Below are 20,767 nucleotides of genomic sequence, written 5' to 3' on the forward strand. Positions count from 1 at the left end.
AACTGCAGTACCTGGATGGAGACTTGGCACCTGTGAGAAATCTGATGGAGGTGCTTAAGGCTTTGAATGGAATGTCGCGCAACACATATTTTGTGTTGTGTGGCAAATTGTCGAAATACAGACATTTATTCTCATTATAATATCGCTTTTACAAAAACAGTGTTTAAAAGAAATACAAACATTTATTCTCATTATAAATAACAAATATTAAAAACAATACATACATTTATTCTCATTATAAATAAAAAATATTAAAAACAATACAAACATTTATTCGCATTATAAATATAAATATAAAATATCAAAAACTCAGTTAGATTGTTGAGCTTGTTTTGTTGAAGCCAGCAGTTCAATTTGTGGCCGAGTAGAAGTTAGGGCAAGAATGATCGCTGACTCTAGATTCAAATGGTTTCTGTCCTTAACTTTTATTGATGTTAAGGCAGAGAAGCCTTGTTCACACAAATAAGTTGAGGGAAATATGAGCTTCATCGCTAATTTCTTTGAACTGTTTTCAGGTTTTGGACCAAAAATCGCATATTGTCAGGCTTTCAAAAATTGTTTTCAATGAGTTTTCAATTGGCTGCAATTTCTAATAAACTCTCTTTTAAATTGACTGGCATGTCAGCAGTTATGGCATTGGCTGTGACGAAAGGATTTAATACCCAATCGTTTATTTTTTCTTCATTCTTGATATATGAAAAAATATTGTGTGAAGGCTTCACTGAGACACATCAAGTGACATTTAATTATTTTAGTCACACTGACACTTACAGGAACTCCATTCTGAACAGTGAATTCGTTAAGATTCAGAAAAGCTGCGATATTTCCATCCTTGATACATTTTGCCCACAATAATAATTTATTATAGAAACCTTTTATTTTACTATGCATCTACAAAAAATATTACTGTTGAATCCTTGAAGTTGGAGATTAAGTTCGTTTATCTTGCTGAAAATATCTGCAAGATAACTGAGTTGTGAAAGCCACTCAATGCTTTCGAAGTTGGATACATAGTCATATTTTATTTTTTCTAGGAAGCACTTCACTTCCTCCCTCAGTTCAAACAAGTGAGTTAAAACACGTTCTTGGGAGAGCCACATCACCTCGGTATGCAACAATAGATGAGTGTGTGCTGAACCCATCTCTTCGCACATTGCATTAAAAAGCCGTGAATTTAGATAAATTATCAATTCTGATGAATCATCACTTAGCTTAATAATGGCAATGGTGTAATTACTACAGAATATGGTTAAGTAAAAAATATTTTTGTTTCTTGTTAATCTCTCGCATACCCCCTGGGGAGCTCCCGAGTACCCCCAGTGGTACAGGTACCCCTGGATGAATAATGCTACATTAGACAACTGGAAGAAAGTGTGCTGGTCGGATAAGTCATGTTATTTACTCCACACCGTGGATGAGCATTAGCATTAGTAGAGGCATTTGATGCAAGAAAGCAAGCTTATGCAGCATCAGCCAAAAAAATAAATAAATAAAAATAAATAAAAAATAACCACTTCCACTTCACCCCTCTGTTCGTTCGAAATACCTGTCCAGCTGAGCCTTAAACTTATTTAGGCTATCAACTTCCATGACAAGGGATGGAAGTCTATTCCACCAACCAACCACCTGCTGGCTAAAGGCAAATTTCCTCACGTCTATCCTACATCTGTCTTTTCTCAATTTGAATTTATGCCCTCTCAGGTGATTATTCTGAGCAAGAGGAAGAATCCCATCAGCATTGAGCATGCTCAAACCATTCAAGGCTTTATACACCTCTATCAGATCACCTTGCCGGTGCCTAGTCTCCAGACACTGTAATTTGCAAAACTTAAGCCTTTCTTCGTAAGAGCACCCCTTTGTTCCATTCACTAATCTTGTTGCCCTTCTCTGTACTCGTTCCAGCATCTCTACATCCTTCTTGAAATGAGGCCTCCAGACCTGTATACAGTACTCTAGGTGTGGTCTGACCATTGACTTATACAAGGGAATAATCACCTCCTTATCCCTGCTGGAAAAATTCCTGTATATCATTGACAATACTCCATGAGCTACTCTTGCAGCCCGTCTGCACTGCTCAGAGAACTTCATATCTGCCTGCACAATCACCCCCAAGTCCCTTTCATTCTCTACCACTGTCAGTGTAGTACCACAGAGTTGATACGTTGCTCTGGGGTTGCTGTTTCCCATGTGTAGTACTTTACATTTGTCAATGTTAAACTTCATTTGCAGACGATACAAAGGTTGGCAGGGTTGTTAAGGACACTACTGACGCTATGCTGCTGCAACAGGATCTGGAAAGGTTGAGCAGATGGGCTGAGAGGTGGCAAATGAAGTTTAACATTGACAAATGTAAAGTACTACACATGGGAAACAGCAACCCCAGAGCAACGTATCAACTCTGTGGTACTACACTGACAGTGGTAGAGAATGAAAGGGACTTGGGGGTGATTGTGCAGGCAGATATGAAGTTCTCTGAGCAGTGCAGACGGGCTGCAAGAGTAGCTCATGGAGTATTGTCAATGATATACAGGAATTTTTCCAGCAGGGATAAGGAGGTGATTATTCCATTGTATAAGGCAATGGTCAGGCCACACCTAGAGTACTGTATACAGGTCTGGAGGCCTCATTTCAAGAAGGATGTAGAGCTGCTGGAACGAGTACAGAGAAGGGCAACAAGATTAGTGAATGGAACAAAGGGGTGCTCTTACGAAGAAAGGCTTAATTGTTGTTGTTGTTGTTTGGTTTTTAGGAGCATTAGCAACTAAGGCCATATTGCTCCGGGGATATGCGGTGGTCATTCCCTGACCTTTCCGCATCCTCCGTATTTGGTGGTGACGGGCTCGAACCCCGGTCTAATCAAGAAGCGTGTGCTACGCACTGCTGCTCCTTCCCACCTGGCTACGGAGGCGCAGAAAGGCTTAAGTTTTGCAAATTACAGTGTCTGGAGACTAGGCACCAGCGAGGTGATCTGATAGAGGTGTATAAAGCCTTGAATGGTTTAAGCATGGTCAATGCTGATGGGATTCTTCCTCTAGCTCAGAAAAATCACCTGAGAGGGCATAAATTCAAATTGAGGAAAGACAGATGTAGGATAGATGTGCGGAAATTTGCCTTTAGCCAGCGGGTGGTTGGTTGGTGGAACAGACTGCCATCCCTTGTGGTGGAGGTTGATAGCCTAAATAAGTTTAAGGCTCAGCTGGACAGGTATTTTGAACGAACAGAGGGGTGAAGTGGAAGTGGGTTTTTTTTTTTTTTTTTTGGCTGATGCTGCATAAGCTTGCTTTCTTGCATCAAATGCCTCTACTAATGCTAATGCTAATGCTAATGTAGAATGCAGTAGATAGAATGTGCAAATAAGACAGTGAAATGGATAATTAAACTAAAGAAAATATGGACTGAACGTGGAAAATATGGACTACTTACGTAGTATGATAGAAGCTGACCATAAGACGGGAACAAGAGGCAAAAGAACCTCGGAGAAAGGATATTTACGGATGTAGAGAGTAGTGATCTCAGGTGGTCAAAAATGTGTGTGAGAGGAAAAAGAATCCAAATTAAAATCTGAATAAAATAAAAGTAAGGCAAAATTATTCTGAAATCAAAGCCAAAAAAGGAGTGATAATTTAGGCTGGCACCCTGGCCAAGTGCCATGGCCAAAATAAGTTTGTTTGATATATTTTGTTTTGATCCTCTATTGTGTCAAACATAAATTACATGCCGGCTTTCTATATATATATCCTCCTTTATACCCTTATTTTTACTTTGGACATCTCTTAAATTTATTTCCTCTCTTCTTTCCCTTAATTCTACTTATTAATTTTACTTTTCCACGGCATGTACTTTATGTTAGAGACAGATACTATACTGTTGTTTTGTCCTGCAATTATTGACTTGAAGAGATACCAGGATTGTACAACATGCGATTAATATATTTATAAAAATGTATTTATTTCTATGTGGTATTTAAAATGCATTAATTCTTATTTTTTATTATTTTGCCTTTTTAGTAGTAATATTACCTACTCTCATCTTTCCCTTTTTTCATTTTCTTTTCTTTTCTCAGCAGTTATTATTTATCTATATATAATAAAATTATGGTCGTTGAGTGTTTCTATCAGTGGCCCTTTTCCATAAGTTCCCCCCCCCCCTTTCTTCCTTTTCAAATAATTTTTATAGTCACACACACGCACAATTATTTTGGGCTCTGCATGTGATGTCTATGTACTGAAAATAAAATTAAGGTAAGATAACTTTGATTGGCCTAAAAGCCAAAATATGGCTATAACAAAGATACTAGAAAACATATTGCAAGAGAAAATAATAACAATAAAATAAATAAACAATGTTTTACTTAAAATAATTTTAAAAAATACATATTAAATATATTCTAATTACAAATTTTAATACTGCTATTTTTTTTCCTACCTGACTAAAAACTGGATCATTATCATTGATGTTAATTATATTTGCTGTAAGCAAGACAGATGCTGAGAGCTGGGGGATTCCTGTATCATATGCTACAGCTACAAATTTGACCTCTTGAACTTGTTCATAATCAACTGGACTTTTTATAGTGATAACACCTGCATTAAGACATAAATGAAAAAAAAAATTACAACTATTTTTTATTAATATAAACTCAACTAGTGTGCAAGTTGAGCTTGGTGGTTAATGTAGCTTCTAATGGAATTTTCTAGCATAAAATATTTCCTCGCACCATACGTTGTTTTTTTTTTTACCTTCTCATTTAGTAAAAATGTACATTATTTTTTCATATATACTGATCATTACATATAATACATAAAATAAAAATTTAATAAGAGAAGTAGTTTTTGAGAATGTTTTGATGTGGGATGCTAATGGAATATAAGAAAGGAAGAATTAATGTTTCTGGGATTTTTTTTATAACTCACAAAGCAAGAAAAATATGCCATTGGAATTGATTGAACTAGTTGAGCATAATATTTTAACAGAAAGCTCTCCTTCTGTATTAAAATTATACTGATGTCTCTGATTTAGTGATATTTATATCAATACAAATATAAATATCAGTTATACTGATATTTATATTGATATCTCTGCTTTAAAACCCATATTCGTATACTGCACAATATAACACAAATCAACAAGTATTTTGGAGAATATTTTGATATGAGTTGCTGAAAAAAACAAGAGGAGGAATAAATAAGGTTCTGCAATGTTTGTTATGACTCTCAAAGCAAGAAAAATATGCCTTTGGAATGACTAGTCTTAAGGTCATCATGCTAGTTGAGCATAATATCTTAACAGAAAGCTCTTCTTCCAGTTACCAATGCATTGTTAGTTATTACAAATACTCTTGAATTATCATTCTAATTATTTGATTACAAAATAATATTTGCATGCTTTTTTCTTTCACTGCAATTTATTAATGAATTTTGTTACATCAAGCTGCTTAATTGGTAATTTTAATGAAGGTATTAATTAAATAAAATGTGTTTCTAGTTAAGAGCACAATAAATCATTAGGAAAGATGAACCTAATCCCAGTCTTACATAAATGTGAAAAGCTAAAACTACAATTATGGAAAACTTTGATTTTGAGAATACAGTATTGGCAAAATTTGCTGAAATTTGATGAGCAGCAATTATACCTTGCATAACTGCAAAACAATAAAAGAGCAGTAACAACAGATCATAATATTATGCTAAACAAAACAGTTCTTTCAGAAAAGGTCAGAGAACTGGCAAAAAACTGAGCATGCAATGTACAGAATCAAAACGTTGGATGTTCTGTTTTAAAACTTAACCAAGGGATGGTTAAGTGGGAGACGGCAGAGAATGGTAATAAATGGACACTGCTCTACGTGGACTAATGTTATTAGCAGAGTCCTCCAGGGTTCAGTTTGTTTGTTTGTTATTTGGTTTTTAGGAGCATTAGCAACTAAGGCCATATTGCTCCGGGATATGCGGTGGTCATTCCCTGACCTTTCCGCATCCTCCGTATTTGGTGGTAACGGGCTCAAACCCCGCCCGGTCTAATCAAGAAGTGTGTGCTACACACTGCTGCTCCTTCCCACCTGGCTATGGAGGTGCCCCAGGGTTCAGTGATGGGTCCATTGTTGTTTTGTGCATTTATCAATGATATTGATGAAGGTATATCAGGCTTAATGTCCAAGTTTGCAGATGATACAAAGGTTGGCAGGGTTGTTAATGACAGCAAAGACAGTATACTACTGCAACAGGATCTAGAAAGGTTAGTCAGATGGGCCGAGAAGTAGCAACTGAAGTTTAAAATTGACAAATGAAAAGTACTCCATATGGGTAGCAGTAACCCAAGAGAAACATACCAACTGTGTGGTACTACACTCAGGGAGGTGGAGAATGAAAAAGACCTGGGGATAATTGTGTAGTCAGATATGAAGTTCTCTAAGCAGTGCAGATGGGCTGCCAGAGCAGGTCATGGAGTTTTGTCAATGATATATAGGAATTTTGCTAGCAGAGACAAGGAGGTGATTATTCCTTTGTATAAGGCAATGGTCAGGCCACACCTTGAGTACTGTATACAGGTCTGGAGGCCTCATTTTAGGAAGGATGTAGAGTTGCTAGAACGAGTACAGAGAAGGGCAACAAGATTGGTGGAGGAACAAAGGGGGGGTATGCTTACGAAGAAAGGCTTTAGTTCTTCAAGTTGCAGCATCTGTAGACTAGGCACCTGCGAGGTGACCTGATCGAGGTGTATAAGGCCTTGAATGGTTTGAGCAGGCTCAATGCTGATGGGATAGTTCCACTTGCTCAGATTAAGAACCTGAGGGGGCATAGATTCAAATTGAGGAAAGACAGTTGTAGAATAGATGTGCAGAAGTTTGCCTTTAGCCAGTGGGTAGTTGATTGCTGTAACAGACTTCCATTTGTTGTTGTTGTTGTTGTGGAAGTTGATAGCTTAAATAAATTTAAGGCTGAACTAGACAAACATTTGGAGTGACCAGATTTGTGAAATGGGAAGGGTGGTTTTTTTTTTTTGGCTGATGCTGTATAAGCTTGCTTTATTGCATCATATGCCTGAACTAATGCTAATACTAAAAACCAATATTGGTATGATGTAACACAGGTGAACAGCATTTTCCATCAGAAAAAAATGTGCACTAGATTCTTTGGACATTGATTCCAAATCTACTTTTAGTTTTCCTTTAGGATGTCTAGTTTTTGTGGTGAGACCCATTAGATGAACATGATGACCTGACTATACCATTTACATACTTATTCAGCAAACCTAGATGAACATAATTATTATTCATTTGCTGTATGTCCAGCAGGAGGAGGAATCGGTCAGCAGCAAGGTCTGATGATGGGTATCAGCAAGATACCTGAAACGTTACTCAATGTATATTAGTTTAGGTATTGTTCATTTATTATTATTGTTTATATATTCATTTCTTGTAACTGTTTGAATATATCTAAATCCCTGTTATTTTATAATTTAATTGATTATAAATTGTTTCAAGTAAGATCCAGTGAATTAGTTTCAATGATTATGTTTCATTACTGAAACATTATGTTTCAGTAATGAATTTCATTATGCATTTTGAGGCCTAAATCATTATGCCTCGAAAGTATACAAATTCTACAATATGTGCCGCACTTTCTTAACTAAATCACAGTGGCATACAATCGTGACAAATATTCAGAAAATTTAGCTGTTATACTTTGGCTGTTCCCTAGGTAGGTGTGAGCACCACATGTTATTCGTACCACTTGTTCAAATGGATTATGACTTGTTGAACAAAAGTAGACAGTTGATGCCAGTTGCCATACCCACAATATGGAGGGAACAAAAAACCACAATAGTGATTATTACTTTTGTAATGTGATTGTATAACTGGATTCTCAGTGAAGAATAAGCATCAGACTGTTTATCTGAACATTGATTCAGTGATGAGACCAATCTCTGATGCTCAGAGGTATGCTACTTCTGGTACTTCTACAGCACAGTGCATCTTTAGAAAATGAAATAGAATGTGATGCCATTATATCAGTGGGATTTTTAAAGAATTGTTGAAAGTACACATTACATCTAAATGGTGCCTCTTCATTGACTTCTCACAGTGAACTTAGAAAGCTGTTCTCTAGCATAATGGGATATTAAAGCTATCCATTTTTCCCATTGCTCCTGTATTCATCTAAAGATGACACACCACAACATAAAGACACCATTCAAAGCAATTCAACATAGCACTCAGTGGAAGATCCTGTGACCTCAAATTCATAAGTATGTTAACAGCATGTAAGGAGGGTTTACAAAATATTGTTTCTTATGCCTATGGGAGAGCCATTCTACTGTAGAATATTACATCAGAGGGGACTGGTCTCGAAGAAACAAATATGAGCCAGGAATGAGTACTGTGCAATATGTTCCATAGTTGGTCCAGTGAAAACTTTCCATCCAACTCTATTGAGTATATATATTGACTTTTAACTGTGAAAGTGATAAAAATGTAATTGTAACCAATTACATGTATTTTGTAATGAAATTGTGTTAACTTGTACTGATATAATCAGAAACTGTATAACAAAAATTATATATGTATTAGGGGAGGGAAAAAAGAAAAAGAAAACATAAGTGAAATCAAAAACTTGGTTAGAAAAGTGTGTTTACACCTTTGATGAAAAAAAATTTTTTTTTAAGTTCGCTCGCTGTAATTAGTGAGGTGACAGTGAAAGTTTTAGTGAAGATCTGATGATTCAGTGGAAGCAATTCAAAGAAGCTCACTGCTATAGAGGGTACATTTGGTGCATTTTATCAACCAAAGATCAGTACAGTGCCAGACTAGTCAACAGGCACAGAAGTTTTGGTTTGGTTCGGTGTATGATTTAAATGGCACATTAGCAGCAAGGGTTATTATGTGCCAAGACAAGGTTATAGCATTTAAAAATAGGTTCTGGTAACCTTTAAAAGAAGTAACCTTTAAAAGAAGTTACCTGATCAAAACATTATATAAGTATATGTTTAAATGGTGGTATATACAGGGTGTCTCAAAAATACACGGCATAACTTCAGGAATGAGTTCCTCATATGTAGACAATAAAAATATTTTATATCAACATAGTTCCGGAAATGCTTGGTTTCCAAGTGTTGAAGGTCTGTCTATGACACTTCACTGTTCACATCACCTTATAGTCATTGTTCAAAATGTCCACCTTCTGCCTGAATACAGGCCTCACATCGATGTCTCGTGGACTCGCGAAGACGATGCCAAATTCCTGGCATGTTTCATATTGTCTCACAATCTGCCACAATTCGATTGCGGAGAGTTTCCACATCAGCTACCGGAGTCGAATACACCAATGACTTTAAATGGGCCCACAAGAAGAAACCTAGTTGGTTTAAATCAGCGAGCATGGAGGCCAGGCAGTTGGTCCACCTCTACCTATCCACCGACCAGGAAACCTTTGATTCAGGTAATTGCGAGCTAGGTGGCTGAAATGTGTGGGAGTGCCATCGTGTATGAAGTGTGCTTGTTGACGAATGATCAATGGTGTGTCGTCCAAGAAATCAGGCATGTTGTTTTCCAGAAAGTTTCTGTACGCCTGCCCTGTGAGTTTGCTTGGAAGTACATGGAGCCCAAATAACTTATCACCAAAAACACCCACCCAGATGTTGAGGCTCAACTGCTGTTGGTGATGTGATAGAAGAATTGCATGAGGGTTTTCCTCAGCCCATATATGCTGATTGTGAAAGTTTTGGATTCTGTCTGGTGTGAACTGTGCTTCATCTGTGAATATCACTAAGGCAGGAAAGTGAGGAGTTGTACCACACTGCTGCAAGAACCAGCGGCAGAACATTACTCGCGCAGGGTAATCTTCTGGTGACAGGCCTGTACCTGTTGCAGATGGTAAGGATACAGTTGGTGTTCTTGCAACGCTCTCCAAATAGTCGAACGTTGAATAGCCAGTTGCATTGCTATTCTGCGTGTGCTGATTCCAGGAGTGGCATGCACAACATACAAAATCTCCTCCTCTATTTCAGGAGTCGTAGATCTTGGTTGTCCTCTGTTGGCAGCACGAGGTGTAAAGGTGGCATGTTCACAAAGGGAACCTTTGTGAACATGAGACTTTTACACCTCGTGGGAACCTTTCGTGGTACAAACGACGAGCCTCCAGAGCACTGCTGTCTGCCAAACCGTACATAAAGCACATATCCGCTTGCCCTGATTTGAGTACATGGTCGGAATGGAAAACTACCAGATTCTGTCAGTACCTTGTGATGAAGGAAATTACCAGCAAGAGATAAGACATTCTGGTTAACTCGGGAACCAAGAATTTCCAGAACTATGTTGATATAAAATATTTTTATTGTCCACATATGAGGAACTCATTCCTGAAGTTATGCCTTGTATTTTTGAGACACCCCGTATAATAAAAATATATGCATTATTTTATATATATATATATATATATATATGTGTGTGTGTGTGGGCTGAGAGGTGGCAAATGAAGTTTAACATTGACAAATGTAAAGTACTAAATATGGAAAGCAGCAACCCCAGAGTAACGTATCAATTCTGTGGTACTACACTGACAGTGGTAGAGAACAAAAAGGACCTGGGAGTATTTGTGCAAGCAGATATGAAGTTTTCTGAGCAGTGCAGACGGTCTTCAAGAGTAGTTCATAGTGTCTTGCCAATGATATACAGGAATTTTTCTAGCAGGGATAAGGAGGTGATTATCCCTTATATAGGGCAATGGTCAGGGCACACCTTGAGTACTGTATACAGGTCTGGAGGCCTCATTTTAAGAAGAATGTAGAGCTGTTGAAATGAGTACAGAGAAGGGCAACAAGATTAGTGAATGGAACAAAGGGTTGCTCTTATTAAGAAAGGCTAAATTTTGCAAATTACAATGTCTGGAGACTAGGCACCTGCGAGGTGATCTGATTGAGGTTTTGCCTTGAATGGTTTGAGCATGCTCAATGCTGATGGAATTTTTCCTCTTGCTCAGAATAATCAGTTTAGAGGGCATAAATTCAAATTGAGGAAAGACAGATGTAGGATAGATGTGTGGAAGTTTGCCTTTAGCCAGCAGGTGGTTGGTAGGTGGAACAAACTTCCATCCTTTATTGTGGAAGTTGATAGCCTAAATAAATTTAAGGTTGAGCCGAACAGGTACTTGGAACGAACAGAGGGTGAAATAGGCCTGCATAAGCCTGCTTTCTTGCATCATATGCCTCTACTAATGCTAATGCTAAATCAACAACATAGACAGCACTATTTACAGTTGGAAGAGATTGATCTGTGAGGGAATTAATTTGATGGAAAAAGTGCAACTCTTAATACTGATCTTTGTGGTACTTTCTCCTCTTGGTAAAAGGGACGAGAGAATGATGATCCTACACAAACTTGGAAAAACCAATTGGCTAAAAAAGGTCTTAATAAAAACTGGGACATGTCCTCTAAGACTGAGGCTATATCTTTTAAAATGCCAAATCTCCAAGTTGTGTCATACACTTTCTCCATGTCAAAAAATACAGATACTAGATGTTCTTGTTTTATGAAACCATTCCCGGATGGATGTTATCAGTCTCATTAAATGTTCCAGAGTGGACTGATTTCTCTGGAAGCTACATTGCATGCTGGAGAGGATAAAAGAGGTAATTTCATTCCAAATACCAGACAAGACAAGTATTAACCACTCTCCCCAGAATTCTGCACAAACAGCTAATCAAAGTGCTAGGATGATAATTAGTAGAAATTTTAGACTCCTCCTTTCCTAGCTTTGCAAAGGCAAGAACAATTACCACTTGCCAGGCATCTGGAAATTGCTCTTCAATAAAGATTCTGTTATATTCTGCTGAAAGAACAGGTGATCCACAGGTTTAGGTGAAAGGTGCATAATCATTTCATAATGGATGCCATCTGGTCCAAGAGCACTTACTTTAGAAAGAGTGAGAGCTCTTTTAAGCACCTGTATGGTGAAAGGCTCATGGTAGGGATAAAGGCCTTTTAATGTGAAATTAAGTGACTGTTTTTAAGTTTTATGTTTTAGGATCAGGAACTATGGGGAAAAGGATGATATTGTAGAGATGTCAGAAAATGTTTCCCCAAGAGTATTGGCTACTGCAATAGTTGGCTCTGCAATAGTACATCCATTATATTCAGATTGAAGGAAGGTGGGGTTTATGTTTTCACTACATTTTCTGTATTTTATCCCAGAGCACTTTAGTACTGATGGGTAATTGAAGACGTGAAACAGATCCATGAATCCTTCTGACTCTGATGGCAGATGTGGCATGCTTAGGCGTGTTCAATTTTAAAGGCATTCAGATTGTCCATGGCAGTATATTGTTGAAATATCCACCAATCTTTGTTTTGAGCCTTTTTTTTGCTGCTGAGCAGTCTACCATGGTTTTGGGAAAGGTGAAACCCAGGTAGATGTTTTAGGTATGATAGATGCAGCTAAACGAACAATACTTTGTGTATTGTTCGTCACGATGTATGTCACTGCATCATTGATAAGCTCCTGACTGACTGTAGTGATGTCAAATTCTGCAAAGTTGAAAGGCATTCTAGTCAGTGTGATCAATCCTCCACCATGGTAACCTAAAAGGAGGACAAAGTCTACTAATTAGTATAGTTATCACAGAGAAGTGTTCACTTCTGTACGGATTCTCCTCTTGATCTTTCTTGGGAAAGATCAACATCACTGATCTGCAGAAAATGTACAGGTAAGTTTGTTTTGTTATTTGGTTTTTAGGAGCATTAGCAACTAAGGCCATATTGCTCTGGGGATATGCGGTGGTCATTCCCTGACCTTTCCGCATCCTCCATATTTGGTGGTTACAGGTAAGTGCGGAAGAAGATGTTAGTTCCCACATTTAGAAGGGAGAGGATATTGTCAGTGGGTATATGCTCTATGACATGTCCCCTTTAATTAATATCAGCATTACCCCACAGTGTTATGTTTCCTTAAGAAGTGGAAACATAATACTCTACGGTAACGTAACAATGAAATCCCTGAGAAATAGAGCAGAAGGCAGTTGTACTATCAGATCACTAAGGTTTGTATGGGAGATATCAGCCCCTGGTGGCAAATAAAGGGAACAGAGGTGGACTGCTCTGCTTCTAAGTTAGTGAAAAGTGGCACAGGTTGAAATGCAGTTAGGTTGCCCACAAGGATGGCAACTCTTCCATAGGCAGATCCATCCCTAGTTCTGTCTTTACATATGATAGTAGTATTATTATGAAAGGAAGGGTTTCATTTGCCTTCAAATATGTCTCCTGCAAGCAAAGGCAAACTGGCTTGTGCTTTTGCAGGAGGGCCTTGATGTCATCAGTATTTTGCTGGAATCCACAACAATTCCACAACATTGTAGGAATATAGCCATTATTATTATTAATAATTATTGTTATTATTATTATTGTTGTTGTTGCTCTTATATTATTTCTCCCTGATTGGGGGGATTCTACTCCATGATGGGTACTGCTACCAAGTACACAAGGTAGTTGTAACGTCTGGTGTTACTGTTGGTCGAGGAAATCTCTGACTATCCTACAGGTGTTCAGGATTTCGACTTTCTGGAGTTCCTTGTAGGTGTTCTCTGGGAGACCTATTGCTGCTAGGCTGATGTAGAGTCTTTGGCACCATACTGGTAGTTGACACGATGATCAGGATGGTTGATACTTCTTGCATATGCCACATCTCCTTGACCTCATGTCTCAGGTTTGTGTACTTCTAATTTTTTCCTCATGGGTTTTCTGGACATTGCTAGTGTTGGGCACCACTATATCAATCAGGTAGGTAGCCTTTTCCATCTTGTCCACAAGGGTTATGTCCGGTCTGGGATGGTCTTATCCATTATTATGGCACGATCTCAGTACAGTTTGTGGGTTCGGTTCTCTAGTACTGTCTGGGGTTCGTACTTGTAGTATGGTACACTCTCTTTGGTCAACTGGTATTTCCTTGCTAGCTTCTGATGTATTATCCTGGCTACCTGGTCGTGTCTATGGGTGTACTCAGTCTGGGTGATCCAACGATCTAACACATCATCCTGCGGTGATGTGTTGGATCGTTTCCGAGGCCAGGTGGCATCATCGACATGTGTTATCTGACATTCTGGGCTCCTATAGATTCTGGTGTTGATTACCTGGTCTTGGATGGCCAGCATGAATCCTTCAGTCTCGGGGAAGAGCATCCCACTTGTGAGCCATGCATCGGAAGCAATGTTATCAATGTGATCTTGATGGAGGTCACTGTAGTGTCTGCGATGGAGTGTCTTCTTTGCCTATCTTTCTAACCGTTTCTTGTGCCATCTGGGCAGGAGGGGCTCCTCGCTTAGGTTGAGTGGGGTATACCACTTATCTATTTTCCTTATGGCCTGGTGGAGTGGTGCTGTGTTGTTCTTGAAGTAATCCTTCAGGTTAACTATCGCTGTTTTCTGTTGCTCTATCAGACCCCTTCCTCCCTCTTTCTGAGCTATTGTTAGTCTCTCCACTGCTGACCTCGGGTGGTGTTGGCGACTCTTGGTCATCATCGTCCTTATCTTTTGCAGGATATCTTCTAGCTCAGTGTTAGTCCAATCTATGACCCCGAAGGTGTATGTTAGGTGTTTCTGGCTTTAGCTGTGTTCCCTCCGTTCAATTTTGCTTTCAGCAGGCTTCTGAGTCTCTGATGATATTTTTCAGTCCGACACTTCTTGATTTCCTTGTGCTCTAACTGCTGAGCCTGCATCATCCCCAAGTATTTGTAGGCCTCTCCCTCTGCCATGGTTTCGATCTCTTTACCACTCTGTAGCTGGTAGTTTCGGTTGACTAATTTTCCCTGATACAATCCATGGGTCTTGCATTTGTCTAGACCAAATCCCATCCTGATGTCCTTGCTGAATTCTTCGGTGATCCGGAGTTGTTGCTGGAGTTGCTTCTCAGTTGCCGCGTAGGCTTGATGTCATCCATGTACATCAGGTGGGTGAGGGTGTACAGGTTCTTCCTTCCTTCTTTGAGGTTATATCCATACTTGCTCCTGTTAAGCATGGTAGATAGTGTGAGTGCTAGACAGAACCACAGTGGGTTCAGAGCATTTCCCTGAAAGATTCCTCTTCTAATGGGGATTGGCCTGGTTTTGATGTTCTCGACCTTAATGGTGGTATTCAATTTCGCCATTGTTGCTCCTAGGAAGTTTGTCACTATCAGATTGACCTTATTATTATTATTATTAGCAGTAGTATTAGCCATATGGTGCAAGGAAGCCTGAGGCTTATGTTGCACCAGATAAAAAAAATTTCCAAGTTACCCAGAGAGAGAGAGAGAGAGAGAGAGAGAGAGAGAGAGAGAGAGAGAGAGAGAGAGAGAGAGGAATTGAGAGTGATGATATCCAGCTCAGAACCCTAGGTGTGAGCTGGATATCATCATTCTTCTCTTTCTTGGTGATTTCTATCTTTTGGCTTGATGGGTCCATTAAAGTACCTGCCAATTGAAATACTTGGTGGGTCCATTTTTTCTTAAGAAATAGGAGGTACTTCAGGCTTATTCTTTTCTCCAGCAATTTCTTTTATTATGGTATGGCATTAAGAAGTACAGATATAGGAGCATCAGCTGAATCCTTCTGTGCAGGTATTTTTTGAGCTTAACAGGTAGCATGCGATGGGAGTGAATGCCGCTTTTGGTGGGATGTTCATTTCAGTCTGAGTTCCAATGGAACACCTCCCAGCTACTTTCTGAGCATAGGTAGGTTTGTTTACATTTATAGATTGCAAGGCTTTCTTGTCTTCTGATATGTTCAGCTCTGCCTTAAGTCTTTGTATTTCTTTTTCTACCTTCCACCTCTGGCATGCCTATGATTATGCAGGGTGTTCTCCTTGGCAGTTAATGGGTGGGTTTTGTAGCCGAACATGGTGTAGTTTTGTGGTCTTTTGTAGCACATCAAGTGCATGGAAGGGCTCCATGACAGGCTGTTTGTGAGTGTCCATATTCTGGCACTTAAAGCACCTTAAAGGATTTGGAACATATGGATGTACTAGACAGTTAATGTAGCCAGCCTTGATCTCATAAGGAGACACCGGTGAAGTAAATGTCAGGATGATGTTTCTAGTGGGAGCAAGTTTGCCAGCCCTTTGCATGAATATTCATTTTACAGCTATCAATTCCTTGCAGTTTTAATTCACAACAGATTTCCTCTTCAGACACTTCAAGGAGATCCCATTCTGCAGTGTCACCATGGGATGAATTCAGTGTATTGTGGGGGGGAGAGAACCTGTGATAGGCATTCTCCTGATAGATGTGGCCCAGAGGAGCTGTTCTGAAAGTCTGTCATTTTTTGTCTCCACAAGGATGTCACCTGAGTGAACCCTTTTTACTGATTTAGGAGACCAACCCTTCCAAACCCTTCTGGATAAAAAAGGTTGACATTCTGCTGCTAAAAAAATGCTGTGAGTTAGATCGGAATGTGTCTGGGGGGGGGGGGGGGATTTTCATCAGCATGGTCTGCATTTGTAGGTAGAAGGAATCTATTTTGTAGAAATGGTATTCATTTGAACAAAGATGATGCAAGGATTTTTGCCATTATCAGTGAGGATACCCTAAGGTTTCAGGGAAACTGCTAGTTAGGGGAAGAAGGAATTTAGATCTGCATTTATCTGATGATAAAGGCCAAAGTAATGCTTGTCCTCACCTTATGAATTCTTGTTTGTTGCCACAACAGCCAATATTGATCAGATGTTCTGAGGGTAGCAATGTTTCAAACGAGAGGAAAGATATAGCTTGGGAAGCAAACCTAAATAACTTCAAGGGGTGTGTCAGGGGAGTAAGCTATAGAAGATTACTTAGTCTCAACTGTGTGTGTACAGTAATGTCAGGAGTGTTGTCAATAAAATGGCTAAATTTGAACTGCTGGTTAGGACAACTAATTCTGATATAATAGGGCTAAGAAAAACGTGGTGCCACCTGGAAGTTGGTGATGATGAGTTCCACTTTATAAAAGAAAGGGAAGACAGAAAGGATCATGCTTTTTATCAAGAACAGCCTGAGTGCAAAAAGAGCTTTTGCTGAGTCTGAATTATGTCTGCCAGTACAGAATCTGTGTGGTGTGAGTTAGTCATAAGCAAAGGAACAATGAGAGTGGGACTAATCTGCAGATCAGAAGATTGTGAAGAATATGACGACAGTCTTTACATGGGCAAGCAACCATGAATTAGGTTCCCCCCCCCTCTGCAGGTGGCTAGTTTCCAGATGCTTCCATTTGTCAAACTGATTACCCCAGGGACTCACATCTGGTGAGTATGGGCTTGGCACACCCAGGGTCCTGAGCTGGATATCATAATTCTTCTCTTTCTTGGTGATTCCCTTCTCTCTCTCTCTCTCTCTCTCTCTCTCTCTCTCTCTCTCTCTCTCTCTCTCAGGGTAACTCAATTTTTTTTTTGCCTGGTACAGAAAAAGCCTCAGGCTTCCTTGCAACCATTATGGCTAATAATAATAATGATAATGATAATGTCGTATTATGGGTGACTTTAATCTGTCCCAGATTGTTTGGAACAAATGGGAGGGAAACTCATGATGGGGAAAAACTTTTTTAAATAAACTAGATGATTATTATTTGTACCAGCATATTAGGGAAAGTACTAGGGTGAGAATATTCTTTACCTCATCATTACTAACGATTTAAATGACATCACAGATCTTAAAGTACAGGAACCATTGTTAGGAAGTGATCATGCAATCGTCAGCTGGAAGATGAAGAAAGATGTTGAATAGATAAAGGGGTAAAGGCACAGGATTTTATCTTCAGAAGAGGCGACTTTGACAGTTTAAGGCACTATATAGCATCTGTGAACTGGATGGATTGCCAAGGGATGGTGAATACATTTTAACTATGGAATATCTCTAAAGCAAAAATCATAGAAGCCACCACAAATTCATACATACCTTTAAGAAAATATTGCAGAGGAGGAGGATGCTGAAATGGATGACTACACAGCTGGCTGGTCAAATAGAGCAGAAAAAGATAGCATGGGTCAGTTACAGGGCAATGAAATGTACTGAAGCCTATAAAAGGTGCAATTTGATCAGTAATAATACAACAAATAAGGTCAGGGATGTCAAGGCTGCGTATCAGAAAGCATTAGCTCAGAGAGCAAAGAATGGGGACAAGGAATTTTTCATGTATGTGAATACAAGGAAGAAAAAGCTACTTATATCACACCCTTGTGCATTGGGTGTGGGAAAGTCTTAGACAACCCAGCTAATGTTGCGGATGAATTGAACGGGTACTTTGCACCTGTTTTTACTTACAAAAGACCCTCATGCTGAGAAGAGGCTATGCGAGAGAGGCTGAGCCATAAGAAATTAGTGATTTCATAATTACAGATGATTGTTTGTTAGAAAAAAATTTGACCATACAGGCAAGTAAGGCTTCTGGAGTTTGTTATTATTATTATTATTATTAGCAATATGGTGCAAGGAAGCCTGAGGCTTATGCTGCACCAGCCAAAATAAAAAATTTCTGAATTACCCTGAGAGAGAGAGAGCGAGAGAGAGAGAGAAAGAGAGAGTGAGAGAGAGAGAGAGAGAGAGAGAGAGAGAGAAAGAGAAAACATGAGTCAGAAGTAGAAAGGAATCACCAAGGCCGCGCCTTGGTGATTCCTTTCTACTCTGTGCCTCATAGCTGGCTAATAGAGATGCTGAAAATCTAAAAAGCCAATCCGATAGTAACAAACTTCCTAGAAGAAACGATGGTGAAATGGAGTACCACCATTAAGGTCGAAAACATCACAACCATGCCAATCCCCATCAGAAGAGGAATCTTTCAGGGAGATGCCCTAAGCCCATTGTGGTTCTGTCTAGCACTTAACCCACTATCTACTATGCTCAACAGTAGCAAGTATGGATATAACCTCAAAGAAGGAAGAACCTGTACACCCTCACCCACCTGATGTATATTGATGACATCAAGCTCTACATGGGAACCAAGAAGCACCTTCAGCAACTACTCCAGATCACCGAAGAATTCGGCAAGGATATTAGGATGGAATTTGGTTTAGACAAATGCAAGACCCACGGATTGCATCAGGAAAAATTAGTGAACTGAAACTACCAGCTGCAGAGTGGTAAATAGATCGAAGCCATGGCAGAGGGAGAGGCCTACAAATACTTGGGGATGATGCAGGCTCAGCAGTTACAGCACAAGGAAATTAAGGCCTGCCTGCCTGACTGAAAAATACCATCAGAGACTCAGAAGCCTGCTGAAAGCAAAGCTGAATGGAGGGAACACAGTTAAAGCCATAAACACCTATGCAGTCCCAGTGCTAACATACTCCTTTGGGGTCATAGATTGGACTAACGCTGAGCTGGAGGATATCACGAGGACAGTGATGACCAAGAACCGCCAACACTACCTGAGAGCTGCTGTGGAGAGACTGACAATTGTCCGGGAAGAAGGAGGAAGGGGCCTGATAGACCTCATTGAGCAACAGAAGACAGTGATAATTAACCTGAAGGATTATTTCCAGAAACACACAGCAGCACTCCACCAGGCCATAAGGAAGATAGACAAGCAGTATACCCCCACTCAACCTAAGCAAAGAGTCCTCCCCCAACCAGGAAGAACAAACAAATAAAGCAAATAAAATTGCTTCCAATGCATGGCTCAAGAGCGGGACGCTCTTCCCCGTGACTGAAGGATTCATGCTCGCCATCCAAGACCAGGTAACTATAGAAAATACATTGCCAAGGAGCCCGGAGTGTTAGATGAGAAATGTCAACGATGCCACCTGGCCTCAGAAACGATCCAACACATCACCGTGGGTTGCAAGGTGATCACCCAGACTGAGTACACTCATAGACACAACCAGGTAGCCACGATAATATATCAGAAGCTAGCAAGGAAATACCAGTTGATCGAAGAATGTGTACCTACTACAAGTATGAACCCCAGGCAGTACTAGAGACCTGAACCCACAAGCTGTACTAGGATCACGCCATAATAATGGATAGGACAATCCTGCACAACAGACCAGACATAACCCTTGTGGACAAGACGGAAAAGGCTACCTATCTGATTGATATAGCGGTACTCAACACTGGCAACCTGCAGAAAACCCATGGGGAAAAAAATCAGGAAGTACACGAACCTAAGACAGGAGATCAAAGAGATGTGACATATGCAACAAGTAGTGACCATCCCGATCATCGTGTCAATCACAGGTATGGTGCCAAAGACCCTACATAACAGCCTAGCAGCAATAGGTCTCCCAGCGTACACCTACAAGGAACACCAGAAAGTCGCAATCCTGAACACCTGTAGGATGTCAGAGAGTTCCTCGACCAACAGTAACATCAGACATAACAACAACAACCCTGTGTACTTGGTAGCAATACCTATCACAATGGAGTGTTAGACCTACAAATGAGGTGTTGCACCTGATATAACTGTCTTTTTGCTGAAGTGACATCAGTGGGGTCAACTTCTAATTTTTCAGATTAGAAGTTGCCCCTAGAAGAAATAACTTTATCAGGATTCATGAATTGTTTACTGTTTTTGTTCAGCGCCCAGGCTCCCCACCCACCACAAAGGCAAAATGGGATGCCCACTACCTAGAAATCAACAGATGCAATTTGGGTGTGGGACTCCAGGGCTATCCAGACACAATACTCGCACCACTACCAGTCTGAATCTTTTCCCTTGGACCACAAGGGTAGGGGCATGGCATTGACACGGCTGACCATTGCAGGAGAAGCTACTAGCTGATTGATCCTGGCCAAGCCTTTGAAGCCAACCTGTCATATCAAAGCAGGGGGAAAAGTGGT

At 39.8% G+C, this 20,767-nt stretch overlaps 1 protein-coding gene across 1 annotated transcript in view; it reads right to left on the minus strand.

Moving 5' to 3' along the window:
- The window catches only part of Cad87A (cadherin 87A), a 778,434-nt gene that overhangs the window by 286,900 nt on the left and 470,767 nt on the right, over positions 1-20,767 (minus strand). The window contains exon 25 of the mRNA XM_090378948.1: positions 4,426-4,583. Coding sequence (XP_090235074.1) covers positions 4,426-4,583 — 158 coding nt within the window. The remainder of the gene's footprint in view (positions 1-4,425; positions 4,584-20,767) is intronic.

The sequence above is a fragment of the Mastigoproctus giganteus genome, chromosome 8, assembly GCF_048544385.1.
Source record: "Mastigoproctus giganteus isolate SK-2022 chromosome 8, ASM4854438v1, whole genome shotgun sequence".
NCBI classification, from domain to species: Eukaryota; Metazoa; Arthropoda; class Arachnida; order Uropygi; family Thelyphonidae; genus Mastigoproctus; species Mastigoproctus giganteus.